This window comes from Octopus bimaculoides, chromosome 8 (genome assembly GCF_001194135.2).
Source record: "Octopus bimaculoides isolate UCB-OBI-ISO-001 chromosome 8, ASM119413v2, whole genome shotgun sequence".
Taxonomy (NCBI): domain Eukaryota; kingdom Metazoa; phylum Mollusca; class Cephalopoda; order Octopoda; family Octopodidae; genus Octopus; species Octopus bimaculoides.
Window position 1 is genome coordinate 82,881,182 of NC_068988.1, and position 17,436 is coordinate 82,898,617.

The following is a 17,436-nucleotide window of genomic DNA, read 5'->3' on the forward strand; positions in this document are numbered from 1 at the left end:
ATATATCTTTAGATATACACCTAACTCTCCTACATTAAATTGGAAGAGGACCGAACGCAGAAACTCCAAACTGATCAACAACAACAAATATTTATTGTTTGGTGTAAAAGGTAAACAGCATCTAATTGTCCGGTTTTAGAGTAGCCTGAAATGTAGTTGTACGGTTCTTCATGCTGGTGTCGTTATAAAGACAACTTGGTTCAACCACATTCAAATGGGAGAGCTTGCTTAGACGTCTTGCTTGGTCGCTGTCTGCCTTGGTAAGAGACAGAATCGAAGCGGGAACGCTTCGATGTTTAAACCCACGCATGCGTGGTTAAAGATTCAGCAATGGCGCCTATGCTTTTTTGGCGCTAATATGACGTCACTACACACTGATATCCCAATTGACTCCAGCCCTTTCCTTTTCACTAATATATCCAAGAAAGACAGTTGGCTGTTGCTCTTTTCTTTTCACACTAAACAAGATTAATGTATGAGTTGAGTCCATCTGGTCTACAACTTGGAGGTGCTCTGAAGTGTTGCAAGGCTACAAAGGTGTCACCTTCAAAACTGCAGGTTTCAGTGTTGTATTTTCTCGAGTTAAATCTTCAGAACAGTCCACGTAGATACTTGCCATGAGATGGTGATAATGGAGCACCCATAGCCATCCCACCCACCTGCAGGCAAATTTTATTTTAAATTTGGAAGTTAGTAGTTGTTAGGCACACCGGTGACATCTCCATGATATTATCAACTGGTATTTTTGCATGTTAGTGAAAACTTGGGGCCTTTTATAGTCAAGTTCTGACAACCAACAATACTTCATCTGCTGGAACCAGTATAAAAGGTTCACCACATAAAAGTTATCATTCAATACATGTGTGGTAAGTTCTAGACATCAAACATGATGCATTGAACAAGTCACACTATAAAGTGTGCCAATTTTTTCCCATATGAAAGTGGTACTCTACTATGGCTTGAACCATAATGGCTAAAACAAACTAAAGAACCAAAGAATATGTAAAGAAATCCTCCTTGTGGGGCTATATTAATAGAAAACTTTACTCCTGACTCTTACTTGTACTGCCATTCGAATTAACATTCCAATACAAAATAATTAACAAACCATTGATAAACCATCTTTTTTCTGTTCATATAAAGTGTACATTTATTTTTAACACGTTTATGTACACTCAAACGTAAAAAGACCATCACTGTGGTAACTGTCCCACAAGAGAGAGATGGAGTATGAATAACATTATTGGAGTGTAGGACACACGTTTCTGCATGGTTACAGTTCATCAGCCAGACACTGAATCCACCACCCATGGCCTACTAAGAACTGCAGTTCTTATGTATAAATAGCAAATTAATAAATTGAAGGCTTACTGGGCATCAAAATTGTATGTGTATGAGAGGGCCAAGAAAATGTCCGGTTCTACTACATAGACACCTAAAACAAAAAATAGCTAAAGTGTGGTACAATCTAATAGGTTCTAATCACTTGTAAGTAGACATGCATTGTTAGGTATATGTACATGTAAGCACATAAATAAATATATATATTTATGTATACACATGCATGTACATGTGTGTATGTATATATATCTGCATATTATTAAGTCTACATCATTGGTCTCTTTGACAGCCTCATGTCCCTTGGACATCTCCATCACCCTTTTCATCACATATACTTCTGATGTCTATTGTCCATGTCCTTATCCCTTATGCCCTATTGCTCATCTCTCAATCACTCCCTTCCAATGCCCCATTAAGTGTGGGATCAAGAGGTGCCTTTAATCTAGCTGAAGACATGACAAATTCCCTAGTGCTGTTGCTATGAGGAAATGCACCAAATACACCCTATAATGGGGCCGGTGATAGGAAGAGTATCTTGCTATAGAAACCAATCTAATGACGAAAAACTCAAGACTTGATCCTCTGACTCACTAAGAAGTGTAGTAATATCCATAGAAATGGATGTAAAACAATGATGATATCTGTATGCAGGCATGTGTGTTATCTTAACAGGTGAAAGATACAAAGTGACTCAAGTGCCAAGAGTTTCTGTATAGCACTTGATAGGTGCCCTTGAGTCACTTTATAACTTCTACCAGTTACAATAATGAAATATTCGTGCATTGAGTTTTATTTATCTTGTTTTTGAACCAAACCCATACATGTATGTTTATAAGTGTGTGTGTGTGTGTGTGTGTGTGTGTGTGTGTGTGTGTGTGTGTGTAAGCAAACATGCATGCATAAATAGATATCAATTCAAAATTACCTTCAAAACTCCTTTTAAAATACTACCACCAGCAACACCCCCTTTCACTTCATTCACTTCACAGCCTGGTTTATTGACATCAAAGGATCGAATAACTGGAAATAAAAGAAATACATTGTTTATAAATTTGAGGTATCAGATGAGATTTTGTAAAAAATCAAACTAATTAAATTTCTTAGAGAACTCCACAACACAATTTATGAAAACATACAAAACAGGATTGTAATCAAACAAGCATAATTAATATGTTGAATAGTAACTTACCTATTAATCTTGGTTCTGATTTAAAGTCTCTCAAAGGGACAGGTATTTTTTTATCAATATATTCGCATACAACATCAATATTATATTTCAACTGAGCAGATACAGGTATGATAGGGGCACCCTCAGCTATCGTGCCTGTAAAGGTAAAGAAAGAAGTATGATATTTGCTTTGTAATAAAGAGACAAATTATAACCAACAACATTTGAATTAACATGTTTGAATAAAGAATACTTTGAAGGGAAATGAAATGAATGATAGAAGAAATTCTCAAATAACACTATTTTATGAAATATCTTTCCTTGCATTATCATATCAACAGATGACCTACTTCAGAAACACAATGTGTTGGTCACGGAATTTCTCTGAAAGAATTCATAAGTATTCCTATTGCCTCTTTTGGGTGCTTTTCACAAAATACTATCTGGCTGTCTGTTGCCAAGAATAAGAGAAAAAAAATTACCCCAAAAGGATGAACGCCAAGTGTATGGTAACAGGGTTTGATCTTCTTTCTACCAATTTGCATCATTATATGTAATGTACAGATCAGATATTTTGTTTGGCTGTACTGACTATCTTTCAATTTCTAAAAAGGAATTTATTTGACCCTTTTGATTCCAACTGATTTGAAACCGCTCCACTGATTCTAAGGTACAAATTCCCTGCTTTAAAATTATCTAAATTTTAAAAATTCCATCAAAATTTCATGTTAATTTATGTTCCAAATACCAACTTGATTAATATCAAAGTTATTTAATTGAATTCATTATTTTCATAATTAATTGAAGCAAAGACAGCATATTTCATTAGAAATATAGTAATAAATGGGTTAATAAGGTTGCATTATTTTCTTAGACAAAAATTTCCAACAGAATTTTCCAAACCAAACAATGAAAGGTGGTGGTGGTGGTGGTGGTGAGAGAATCAAGAGAGTTTTGGATAAAATACCTGTACATCTCTTTATATTTTGAATTCAAATCCTGCCCATGTCAAGTTTGCCTTTTGTCTTTCTCTTGTTTTAGGAGTTTTTGCTGACTGTATTATTATAGTCAACAAAATCTCTTTAAAACAAGCTACAGTCTAATGGCTGACACCAGTAAAAAGAATAAAAGAATGCAATAAAATAACAGTCCAAGAGTCACTTACCTTTTACAAAAGCTAAAATCTGCTCGTATTGCTCCTTGGCTTGGGATTCTTTTACCAAATCTATTTTGTTTTGCAAAATAATAATGTGTTGCAATTTCATAATTTCTATAGCAGCTAAATGTTCTGATGTTTGTGGCTGTGGACACGGTTCATTACCCGCTGGAGACAAATGTAAATAGAAAATATATAGTACAACAAATAAACTGAGAGAAACATACTGAAAGCGTTTGTTTGAAATTACTAATAAAATACGTTAACCCTTTTGATACCAACCTAACTGAGAATGGCTTATGAGACAAGCTTCTTGTTTTAAACTTTAATATAAATTTAAGTTCCAAACACAAGTTTAACCCATCAGCATTCAGGTGATGCTTATTTATTCACAATGCTTTGTATTAATCATCCATTATGTCAGTTTCATTTTAGGATGACATTATAGGGTAGGTGTGAGATCTGGTCAGTGTGAACAAAAAACAGGTAGAATATTTGGGCTGGATATGGCCAGTTTAAATGCTGGGTTGGATTGCCTATGTTCAGACCACTGCAGGACAAAGGCTTCAGCATGTTCTCTCCATTACAGAATGGCTTCAGATCAAACTCGTTTGATGAGCCTACTCTGCCACACCGGCTCAACATGGGTTGGCAGAGGGATGCAGTTTTTTATCTGTCTTTTTCTACTGCTAATATTAGTGGTCTCAAGAAGGCAGCAAGCTGGCAGAATCATTAGCATGCTGGGCTAAATGCTTAGCAGCATTTCATCTGTCTTTACATTCTGAGTTCAAATTCTGTCAAGGTCGACTTTGCCTTTCATCCTTTTGGGGTCAATGTAATCAACTTACCCACTCACCCGAAATAGCTCTAGCCTTGTATCAAAATTTGAAAACCAATATTAATGGTCTCAGGACTGGGCTAGCTGGTCTCGTACAACTTCCACTAAGGCCTGACTCATTCATTGCATACTGCAATTGTCCAGCTAGACCTTGCACTAGCCAATTCTGAAATTTTATCTCTGGTCATGTTTTTTCCAGTGCTAACTGACATGCAATTGTTAAAAGAAAACTGACTATTTAAACCTCGCATATCTCAAAGAGCCTGTAAAGGATATGAGGAACAGCCCTTTCCTCCAGACCAAAGCAGTTTAAAAAATATTCAAGAATGCTTGAAGTCAGTCTAGTTACATTAAGGTATCAAGAGCTGTGTGTAAAGTGTGTTAGCTGCCAGTAAGGAATTCAAAAGATTAACCCTTTAGCATGTAAACTGACCTAAACATCCTACTTGTTTTATGTTTGAACCAATCGGATCTGGACCCTCACACTTATCCAACTATGTCATTCTAAAAATATACAATCATATCATTGAAATCCCAAAGTAATGAGATAATGCATGATTAATTCAAAACAGTGTGAATAGATAAGCATAACATTTGACAGAATAATCTGAAGGCTAAAGGGTTAAATATATCATCAACCTCACTTGTTTGATGCTGGTAGAATGCAACAGAAATATTAGATGTACAAGAACACTAAATTGACAACGACGTGTTAATGAAAAAGAAAGTTATTTACTAAAGAAAAATATACTTACCAATAAGTAAGAGAGCAGCATCCATGACAGCGGCTCCATTCAACATGGTGGCCATAAGAATGTCATGACCAGGACAATCAACAAATGAAACATGCCTGAGGAGAACAAATAAATTTACCATTAGCTATGATAAAAACAACATCAAATTTATCATTTTAAATAAACACATTTATTCCATTCAAACCTTTTTTAGATGACACAGGCAAAATAGCAGAGTGAATAGGGTTTTCAAGTTATGGACTGTAAGTTCATATTCCACTGTAGTTACTTCATTGTAACACTTATCAACATTGTAACATGCACTTTTCCATGCTTGCATGGCTCAGATGAAATTTTCTCAAGTTAATTATACATGGCTAGACACCCTTCTTGCCACCAACCCTTACCTGTTTCCAAGGTAATATTTTCCAAGGACCTGACGTTTTTTCACAGAGTATCGAAAACGAATGATACTGCTTGTGTGACAGTATCATGATACTGCTTGTGTGACTAGCATGGAAAGCGGACATTAAACGATGATGATGATGATGATTAAATGAAAAAAATGATTTACGTGAATACCCTCAGAAGAGTAATTGAAATAAATGGCGATTGTGGAGCCCCTCCACGCACGCACGCACGCATACACACGTGTGTCTTTGTAAATATGTTTGTATACATTTATGTATGTGTGTGTTTGTAAGAGAGAGAGGTTTGTTGTCATGTATACGTACATGCATAAATATACATACATCTTTGGATGTATGCATATGACAACACAGCCCTTGACTCACTCACACTCCGTCTCTTACAAACATGCATGCGCGCGCATACACACGTGTCTTTGTAAATATGTTTGTATACATTTATGTATGTGTGTGTTTGTAAGAGACAGAGTGTGAGTGAGTCAAGGTGTGTGTGTGTGTGTGTGCGTGCGTGTGTATGTGTGTGAGACAGCGGTGTGTATGTAGTATTTACTCTCTCTCATACACACGAACACTCACACACAAAATAGAAAGTGAAGCTTTTTGCGGTTGTTACGTCAATACCGGAAGTTGACATTGAGGAACCTTTTTAAAGAAGTGAATCTTAAATATAAAGCAATATTATTTATTTTTAATTAAAAAAATCAAATGAAGAGCCTAAGATTTATGCGAGGTCAAATTATTCATGCATTACAAGTATGGAAGCATTTGGTGAAGTCGATTTCACGTGAAAAGCGATTACACACACATCTCTGTTTTATATATAGTATAGATATAGATGTAGTCCAACATGCTTCTGAATAGATGGTATGGTCATGGTTGAAGTGCTTGCAATGTGATTAAACAGCATTCTGCTTGTTAACAAAAGTGAAATAGGGGAAAGATTTTGAAACATTACTTTCATCTAAATTATTGTTATTATAATTATTATAATGGCAGCCGGCTGGAAGAATCGTTAGCATGTTGGATGAAATGCTTAGCAGTATTTCTTTCAGTTCTGAGTTCAAATCCTACCAAAGTCAACTTTGCTTTTCATCCTTCAGAGAGTGGAGGGATAAAATAAGTACTGGGGTTGATGTAATCAACTAATCTATTCCTTCTAAAAGCTGCTGGCTTTGTGCCAAAACTTGAAACCAAACAGACTGAAGATCATCTATCCTACACAATGATAAGCTGAGCAAACTGTTATAGCCTGAGGTATCTTTTAACAGTTGATTAACATTAATGACTCTATTAAGGAAAGGAGAACAGGGATTGTAATATTAATAGGCTAAGTAAATTAGATCTGAACTATTTTTTTTCTTTAATTAAATAAATACCCATTCCTATCACAAACTATTTATTTTTAAACTCTAGTAACAACTAAGTGAACGTTCAAACAAGGATTTACAAAATTCATTAAGCTTTAAGATCTAAAAGTTACAAACCGTAACAACTGGAATTTCCCTGTACAGCCAAGGCGGTCACATGGAAAAATATCCTCCTTTGCACTACCACAAGACCGATAATTGCCAGGACGTTGACAAGATTCCGAGTCACATTTATATATCTGAAATTTACAGATGTGGATAAAATAAATGGTTCTTTTGAAATCATATATTTTTATAGATTAAAAAATTCATCAAATCAACAGGACAATACAAATGTTTAATAATGAAGAATGATTTTTCTTTTACTGGTTTCAACCAGAGGCTGGGACCATGCTGGAGCACCACCTTTCAAATCCTTCAGACATTTCAACAAAAGTGTCAGGTTCTTTTTTTGTTGGTTTTTTTTTTTACATCATTGCAAATGGAAGATGACCAATGTAATTGCATTCATTTTCAGATTTAATATAAATGAAGCTGTAATTTTTTTATTGATAATGTTTGTGCTCCTAACAGTAATGGTGCCTACCCAGGAAGTTAAAATAATTTTTGAATATGAATTTAAATTAGAAGACAATGATACTGAAAGAACTATTAACGATATAGTATTTGAAGAGAACATTATAGAATTGTAAACTGTGCAGCATTTGCCTAGTCTAAAAACATTCTTAACCACAAGTTTAGAGTGACAATTTATGTCAGATATTTAAGCAGATGATTCCATCATGTAGCTCCATTCAAAAACCTTAATGTAAATGGTGGTAATTTTAAAGTAATTTATTTCAAATTCATTTTAAAAAAAGCTAATTTAATCTCAAAGAAAAACCTCTACTATGGTCATAATAGAGATGAACTGACCTTAGCATTAGCATATCCTAATTTGATGGTAATGTTCCTTTCTAATTCATTTTTAAAACGAACAGTCTGAAAAAAAAAGTCCATAAGGTAACAACAATGGAAAACAATAATTCTTGTTGAACAAGGGGGAAATAAAATTACAGTAAACCAAAGATAGATGATACAAACGTAAATATATCTAAGTCAGAAAAGTGGACAGTAAATCATTAAAGATAATGCTAACTTCCATGTGCTTAGTCAGCTTATAGCATATTCTTGTATGGTCCAGTTTGTGGTGATGTTCATCCATTGTTGTCAATGATGACAAAGGATATCACATGGAAGATGGGTCACGGTGCATCCAGTTGTGACTGATCAGGTTCTACCACAAGTCGGGCATAGTTGGTCTACTGGGAATGAAAGCAAGGAGTTGCTTCTGGATTTGCACAGCTCACGTTTTCTTTGTCCTCTTGTGAACCTATTCTGTCTGTAGGAGGTGACACCTCTGTTTGTGATAATATTTATTGCAATGAATTGACTGAGCATTTTAACAAGAACCACTTTGTATAAGACTTATAATTTGGACTTCACGGGGGCAATGACAAGTGACTGACACCTTGGCGATATGCTGTGCTTCAGAAGACTTGTCAAGCCAAGTGAAACTGTAGTCATGGACATTGCCAGTGTAACAGTCAGGCAAATGGCACCCGTGAAATTGTAGCCGTGGCCATTGCTGGTGTCATGTAAATGGCACTTGTGTCAGTGGCATGTAAAAAGCACTCATTAAACTCTTGGAGTGGTTGGAGGTAGGGAGACTAGAACCTGGTGCAGCTCTCTGGCTTACCAGTTCCAATCAAACCGTCTAACCCATGCCAGCATGGAAAGCAGACGTCAAATGATGATGTAATTAGCATAGTTTCTGATGATTTTAATAGACACGTTAGAAATATTAATAGAGAGGAGAGTGAGCAGTCAGTGGTATATGTGGTGTCTTACTACTATAGGAATTAATAGTCTCAATGGATTGCTACAACATAGAAGCCATCAGTGACAGTTATGTACATGGTGTATAACTACAACGGAAATTCGTGCTATTTAGTGGTTTCAGTTTTGGCCATTTTATATTACTAGTATTGTTGCTGAAAACCAGAAAAAGGGTTTTAAAAAATGACTATCATACCTGAACACCTGAGATTGCTTTTACAGCTGTTGATTTGCCATGAGCTACATGCCCAATAGTGCCTGAAATCAGAAGATTGACAAATATAATTGAATATACAGCTATTCAAAATGAAAAGAATTTATTTTTGTTTTGTTTTTTCTTAAATTATTAAATAAATTACAAACATTCATTGATAAGATGGACAATAAGAAGTAAAAGCCATCTTATGACATGTATGAATATCTAAACCAACTCAAGAAAAGCACCCAAGAAAGAACTGGGGCAACATTCAATTTGAGTTTTTTAAAATTATCTTTAGACAAACGATGGCAGACATAATGGAGTAGATAAATGTTTGAATATCCCTGCTCCATGGAAATTTCAGGAACTGTTGAGGAAGTATAACAATAGGAAATGTACTAATCTAATATTTCATATTCTATATTTCAAACTCCTTTAAACAGAAATCAGTCAAAATAAGTGATAGAGCCATTAATTAAAATGAAACACTTCAATAAAATATATTTAATTTTAAAACATAATCCTTAATGTTAAAGTTCATGTTTACGAATAAGACCATAAAATTAGACTGAAGGGCTAAGGGAAAGACTAGAAAACTAATGTTTCTATTAAATACAGAGTTTGCTATCGATAAAACTTATAAAATAACCAAAATTTTTAATGAGAACTGAAGGTTCAAATAACAGAAACTTACCAATATTTATTGTTGCTTGTCGACTGATAACTTCTGGACTAAGAGCAGTCAAAGTGTCAACATTCTAAAAGATAATTAATTGTAAGAGGCTTAGCTCATTATAAACACAGGCAATTCAAATACTGATTTTGTCAATTATATATTCAAACAGAAACACAAGAATTACTGAAAGTTTTCATTGAAGTCATTTCTAACCAGAAAGTTATAAACATTTGCATGTTACAGCATTGGTTATATCTTTATTTATATCAGATCAGTTTCATTTTACCCTTTTGATACCAACCCAGCTGAGATTGCCCTGGTTTAATGAAACACAGTTCTTGGTTTTAAACAATTTAAATCAAAACTTCATCTTAATTTATATTTCAAACAGATGAATAATAACAAAATTATTTTACTAAATACTTCACTATTTAAAAATTCAATGAAATAAAGGTGGTGTATTTTAGTAGAAATAGGGCAACAAAAGGGTACAATTAAAGGGTAGAACTACAGATGACAGCATTAAAAGTGTCCATTGTTGTATTATGTCAATAACTAAACTATTACTCTCAGACCTAGTTCATCTAGGTCAGAGAATAGTACCAACTCAGCATAACTATCATCATCATAATCGTTTAACATCCATCTTCCATGCATGCATGAGTAGGGCAGTTGACAGGAGCCGGCCTGGTAGGAAAACTACCCTAGGCTATTCTGTCTGTTTTTGGCAGGGATTTTACAGCTGGGTGTCCTTCCTAACACCAACCATTCCACAGAGTGGACTCAGTGCTTTTTACATTGCACTAGCATAGGCGAATACAGCAGCAAATACAGTGAGCACAGTAGTGAGGGCAAGAAAGGGGATTGGAAAACAATCATAGTTTATGAAGAGGAAATGTGAGGAAGAGAAAGATGCAGTTAGAAGAGGAGTTGTAGCTTGATTTCTTAGGGCAGAGTGGGTGAAAAGTGTGTTGTTGCATGTGGGTGGGACACAACTCTTCTAGCACTCAGTTTCATGGATGGGTCTTCTCTAGGACCTCATATCGTCAAACACCTCGGTCCACTGTCATTTCCTCCACTTCATCCCATGTCTTCCTGGGTCTCCCTCTTCCACAGGTACCATCCACGTTCAGCAACAGGCACTTCTGTATACAGCTGTCTTTACTCATATGCAACACACGTCCAAACCAATGCAGTCTCCTCTCCTGCATAACTTTTCTCTCAACACAGTTGTGCTTTGTCGGTCATGCACACTGATATTGCAAATCCAACAGAGCATACTACCTTCATTCCTCTCCAGCCTATACATGTCCTCCGCAGTCAAAGCCCATGTCTCACTACCATATAACATAGCCGTTCTCAGACAAGTAACATACAACCAATCTTTCACTCTGGGAGAGAGTCCTTTTGCTGCCAGGAGAGGTAGTAGTTCTCTGAGCTTCCTCCACCCTATTCTTATTCTAGAAACAATACTTTTAGAGCATCCACCGCCAATACTAATTTGGTTACCTAAATAGCAGAAACTACCTCAAGAGAGTCTCCTGGGCATTTGAGAAAGTTTTTTAAGTCCAAAAATGACCTTATCTGATAATCTTCCCACAATTCCAATGCATCTCTTATGCGTCCACAGCTAACACTTGGTGCAGCAAATAGAATTACATCCCACTCCTTTCCTACATATAGAACAGGACCATTTGCCAGTCAGAATGAGAGTCTCCTTTCTCACTAACAACAACTTTAGTCTTAGCTAAGTAAACTTTAAAGCCCTTTGGTTCCAGGTTTTGCAATTAGAGAAAGATCACCAGCATATAGCAGTTCCCATGGGCACCCAGTTTTGAATTCATTTTTTATGGCCTAGAGAACTTTGATGAATAAGAGTGGACTAAGGACTGATCCTTGGTGTACTCCAACTTGTACATTAAATTCATCACTGTACTCAAGGCCAACTCTCACCTTACTATCAGCACCGCTGTACATGGCTTGAACAGCTCTAACAAACCACTCCTCTACTCTCGGCTTTCTTAGAGACCACCAAATAAGAGAGTGGGGAACCCTGTCGAAAGCTTTCTCCAGGTCAACAAAGGCAAAGTACAATGGCTTACTTTTAGCCAAATACTTTTCTTGCAAACGTCTCACTTTGAAGATGGCATCTGTGGTATTTCTCCTAAGAACAAAACCAAACTGCATCTCATCTAGTTTAATTCTATCCCTAATTAATTGGGGATGATGCCTTCCTGAATAACCTGATAAACTAACTATGCGAGTGACTAGGCTACATCCCACACTACTTGATATTTTAATTATCTTGGCAGTGACATCCGATGGCCCAGGGGCTTTCCCAGCCTTCATATCTTTAATTGCCTTATCTATTATGCTACTATCATCTCTGATGGTTGGTCCCTCAATTGGTTCAATATTTGAAAGACTCTCCTTCTCTCAATCATTCTCCACATTTAACAACTTTTCATAATGGCATCTCCATGTATCTTTCTTCTCCGAGTCACTAAGTAAAAGCATATCATTATCCATTCGCACACATTTCTCACCTACCACATCTCTATTCTCTCTGATACACTACTTTACAATCCTGAACACCTCATGTATGTAGTGTTTAGTGAGGTTACCATGTAGACTTGTAACAGATCTGAACTAAGTGCTCACACAGCTGTTATATTACAGCCAACTCTGCTGCAATCACACAAAAGTGAGTTCAATGTAAATGGATTTAAATTAAGCTCAAAACATTATATCAAACAGGAAATGCCAAAAATTATTCTGTTTTTCCCAGGTTAACAGAAGGACTAAAATTTTCTTTTTATTCAGATTTGTGATGAAGATTGGCTATGTTGTTGCCCAACATTGTCTCTTTGATATAGATGTGTTCAAATGGCCATATAATTAAAACATGAAACTAGTTATTCCATATTTAGTGTCAGTAATGTGATTCATTACTTCCTGCGTTCCAAGATGTCAATCTATTAAATGAACAATCCTGCCACTAACAAAGACACTTCATTTTCAATAGTTCTTACCACATGCCACTAGCAAAGACAATTCATTTTTGATAGTTCACAGTCCTGAGTTCAAATCCTGCAAAAACACTTAACAGAATGGTTTTCTTTACCATTAAAGAAAAATGTGAAAATGTACCCCAAAGCTAAACATCAACTACTTGGCAATATGACCCTTAAACTCAGGCAACATACATGGCAATCTATAATGAAAGACTGTTCATATTGCCAATACTCCCAGAACCTCTCGTCAACAAAACAAATATTTCCATTTCCCATCTTAATAGTGATGCAGTTGTATTATTACAAGTCATAATTTCCAAATGATTTACAACTTTTTCAAGTACTTGTCTTTAATAGAAATGTTACTAAAATTTTAAGTGTTTTACATAATATTTTCAAAAATGTTGGAGTTTAGTTTTGAATAATAGAAACCTTAATTATGAGAAATATACTCTGCCCATTCCATGTTTTGACTATCTGTTTCAGTTAAGAACTAGTAACCATTAACTAAGGTGTGTAGAATTGAAAGATTTAGTAGATATCAATGAATGGTCATATACATAGTGCAGTAGAAAAGCTGCCCACATTTTACACAGCCATTGGTGTGATGCTGTGACAGTTAGGCAAGTGGTAACAGTATCTTGTTGTGGATAATATTTTACCTCACTTTCTTTTTAGCTACCATCATAGTTTGGACAATGCACTCATGCATTTGCTGTTGAAATGTTCATCAACTTGTAAAATATAGGAGGATTATTTGGCACTTCATCCTTTCAACTGCCAACCATCCCAAATCTGTGAGACTGGCAATAAATTAGTATAAAGAAAATAAATAGAAGATTCCACTATATTAGGAAAGGAAAATATATCTATGTTGATTTCAATACTGTTTAAGTTTACATAACAAAATCTAAAAAATGGAGAATCTTAATGCTATAATTTTTTCAGTCATTAGTTTAGAAAAGCAAATAAACATCCAAACATGTACAAAAAATCACTTTTGTGTTGTTTTGGTCAAATTTTCAAGTAGAACAAAAGATCAGTTTTATGGGGAAAATAACTATATACATAGGTTAAACTGGTAGGCAGATATGGTTGTGTGGTTATGAAACTTGCTAACCAAGAATGTGGTTTTGGATTCAGTCCCACTGGATTGTTATCTGCTATAACCTTGGGCCAATCAAAGCCTTGTGAGTGGGTTTGATAGATGGAAACTGAAAGCTCAGTGTGTGTGTGTGTGTGTGTGTGTGTGTGTGTGTGCACACGCGCGTGCCCTTGTCTAGACATTGCATGACAGTAGTAAACAAGCCGTGTGCAAGCAGTGTTCATATCCAGTCCTCTCTGAAAACACGTTTGGCCGTGGAAAAATATTACCTTGCTTGGAAATAGACAGGGTTGGCAACAGGACAGGCATCCAGCTGGGGAAAATCTGACTCAGTGAATCCATGCAAGCATGGAAAAGTGGACAATAAAAAGATGATGATAATAGTTGATAGCACTGACTGTTACTGATTTTAGCAATGACAGAAGTTATGAGAGGCCAAATTGTTGCAATCCCTAACTTCATGAAGCCAATATCCAACTGCAGAAGTTGTTGATTAACGAAGTCATTTCATTCACCTTTATAATAATATGACAAGCCTCTACATACATGGGACTAATTCTACAGTTAGCAATTCCAAGATAATTATAGAATATTCAATACTACAGTCTTACACAACTAAAAATAAAAAACAATTTAGAAGAAATGACAAAATGTAATTTGTAAATAAAACAAAAACCCATTAATTAACAACACAAAAAACATCAAAATGAAGTGGTGATAGTTATTAGATCATATTATTCAAATAGGCAGTCAAAGTGTTAATTCCTTCTGGTCAGTCTAGGACTGAGACTACATCACATTTCCTGATACCAAATTAAATTAGGATACAAGAGTAAGAGAGAATTTCAATCACTAGCACCTTTTCAACTTAATGGGTCATTTTCTGGATGATAATCAAACTTATTTCTAAAAGATAGAACATCTGATATCCCCAGAGCTTAATGGTAAGTGGTTAAATATTAGTTCACAGCTAATTGCATCTTTAACATTCCAGAAAGCAAAAGATCTAATTAATATTCATTAACACAAGAACGTGGCGAGCTGGCAGAATCATTATCATACCAGGCAAAAGCTTAGCGGCATTTTGTCCGTCTTTACATTCTGAGTTCAAATTCCATCATGGCCAACTTTGCCTGTCATCCTTTCAAGGTCGATAAAATAAGTACCAGTTGCACATGGTGTGGTCCCCTCCCATTCACCGATATAATCAACTTACCCCCACCCACAAAATTGCTGGCCTTGTGCCAAAATCTGAAACCAATATTCTTGTCCCATTGTCTCATCATCTTATAAATTTTGAAAATTTGTTAAATGTTATTGAATTTCAGATCAACACTGCAACAACTGAACTCAAAACATGGCAGTTTACTCTTAAATTCCCCAAGGATTCCAAAGATTGAAATATCAGATATGCCACAGATAAGATAAGTCTGTTTCCATCAATACAATTTGCCTTTTTCACAACTCATGAATCAAAAACAATCCACAACACTACAACTACTACTATTAATAAACTACCATTGATTATATCCATGTACAGTGCCTAATTTCTATTGCAGTGTTGGATGGAATACTGTTGGTTTCTGACATAGCTTTACAAAAGGGTTATCTTTCTTTTGTCTTTTATTTAATTCATTCATTAGGCTGCAGCCATGTTGGGGCATTGCCTTGAAGAGTTTTAGTCAAATGAACCAACCCCAGTACTTATTTCTTTTTTCAACCATTACTTATTCTCTGGGTCTTTTTTAATGAACCACTAGGTCACAGGGATGTAAACAAGCCAATAGTGGTTGCCAAGTGGCAGTGGTGGTGCGCAAACAGAAACACAAAAACACGTGCACATAGATATGTACATATACGAAAGATCCATCTACCAAATCCACTCACAAGTTCTCTGGTCAACGCAGTTTTAGTAGATAACATTTGTCCAGGGTACCACATAGTGGGACTGAACCCAGAACAATGTGATTGGGAAGCAAACTTCTTACCACACAGTCACACCAAGATTATTGCAAAATGTCATAATCATTTAACAAATAAAACATTGTTTATCAACAGCAGGACATTCTCTGCAGTCATGTAAGGTTCTGATCCACACCAGAGAAACAAAAATTAGCCTGAGCAGAAACTGATTTCTCCACAACAGCAACATGGTGAATTTTCATTATAATGTTATCCATAAACACTAATAATGAATTCTTTCACTTGGTCTGTAGAAATAGCATTCTGCAACATAAAGGTTTTCCCAGCTTTAAAAAAAAAAAAAAAAAGTGAAGGCAAACTACCTAACTACCTTTTGATGGTTTCTCCATTTAGCCCTCGACAAAAAAAGTAGCCTTTTCCACAAGTCAACTTTTACTTGTTTCAATCACTGAAGTGCAGCCACGCAGGGGCCCACCTTGAAGGGTTTAGCCAAGCAAATTAACATCATCATCATCGTTTAACGTCTGCCTTCCATGCCAGCATGGGTTGGACGATTTGACTGAGGATTGGCAAACCAGATGGCTACACCACGCTCCAATCTGATTTGGCAGAGTTTCTACAGCTGGATGCCCTTCCTAATGCCAACCACTCCAAGAGTGTAGTGGGTGCTTTTACATGCCACCGGCACGAAGGCCGGTCAGGCGGTACTGGCAACGGCCACGCTCCAAATGGTGTATTTTACGTGCCACCTGCACAGGTGGCCAGTCCAGCGGCACTGGCAACAACCTCGTTCGAATGTCTTTTCACGTGCCACCGACACAAGTGAACCTCAGTACTCATTCTATCAGTCTCTTTTACTGAGCCACTAAGTCATAATGATGTAAAAAAAAAAAACAATAATAGTTGTCAAGCAATGATACAAACACACACACAAGTTATGTGTGTGTGTGTTTAGGTTTGAAAGGCTCTGAAACAGTGCATCCTTGAGAAAAATTAATTTGATTTTTGAAATCTACATCTCAAAGAAGATGTAAACAATAATGAACAAATATAATTTGCAACAAGAAATAACTCAACTTTTAGATCGATAACTTTCCTACTCTCTATCTGTCACTACCAATCAATCCCCCTCTATGTATTTACCATACTCTTTGAAATTCACTCTCTATATGTGTATTAACTCTCATGCATTGCTTTCATTTTCTTTAAAACCTCTGTCTTCTAATGTTTACCTTCATCTTATGACAGCTATTACACACCAATCTTGCTTTCTGAATGGGTAAAAATGATCAAACTTTAAACCTCTGTAACATTTTTCTAAACTCTTTTCTGGAATAAATGAATTACAAACTCGGATTCAGCATTTGGAAATTATCACTTAATATAAAAATTTCAAAAGAATCTGTGATAGCAACAGAAAAGATCTCTCTCTATTTGTCTATCTCTTCCATTTTTTCATGGTAAATTTTCTCACTTTCTATAAAAGTAGATCACTCATGCTGCATGCGCTTGTTAGAATGTGTAAGGAACTTTATTAGGACAACAGAGTGATTTAAAAAGATAATTTATTTTAATAGCATACTTTTCTGTTAGTAAATATATTTTTTCT

At 35.7% G+C, this 17,436-nt stretch overlaps 1 protein-coding gene across 1 annotated transcript in view; it reads right to left on the reverse strand.

Moving 5' to 3' along the window:
• The window catches only part of LOC106875238 (eukaryotic translation initiation factor 2 subunit 3), a 26,824-nt gene that overhangs the window by 4,429 nt on the left and 4,959 nt on the right, over positions 1 to 17,436 (reverse strand). Inside the window, exons 2-9 of the mRNA XM_014923302.2 lie at positions 9,804 to 9,867; positions 9,107 to 9,168; positions 7,948 to 8,013; positions 7,150 to 7,271; positions 5,259 to 5,353; positions 3,675 to 3,833; positions 2,531 to 2,665; positions 2,267 to 2,361 (exon numbers count right to left, since the gene is read on the reverse strand). Coding sequence (XP_014778788.1) covers positions 2,267 to 2,361; positions 2,531 to 2,665; positions 3,675 to 3,833; positions 5,259 to 5,353; positions 7,150 to 7,271; positions 7,948 to 8,013; positions 9,107 to 9,168; positions 9,804 to 9,867 — 798 coding nt within the window. The remainder of the gene's footprint in view (positions 1 to 2,266; positions 2,362 to 2,530; positions 2,666 to 3,674; positions 3,834 to 5,258; positions 5,354 to 7,149; positions 7,272 to 7,947; positions 8,014 to 9,106; positions 9,169 to 9,803; positions 9,868 to 17,436) is intronic.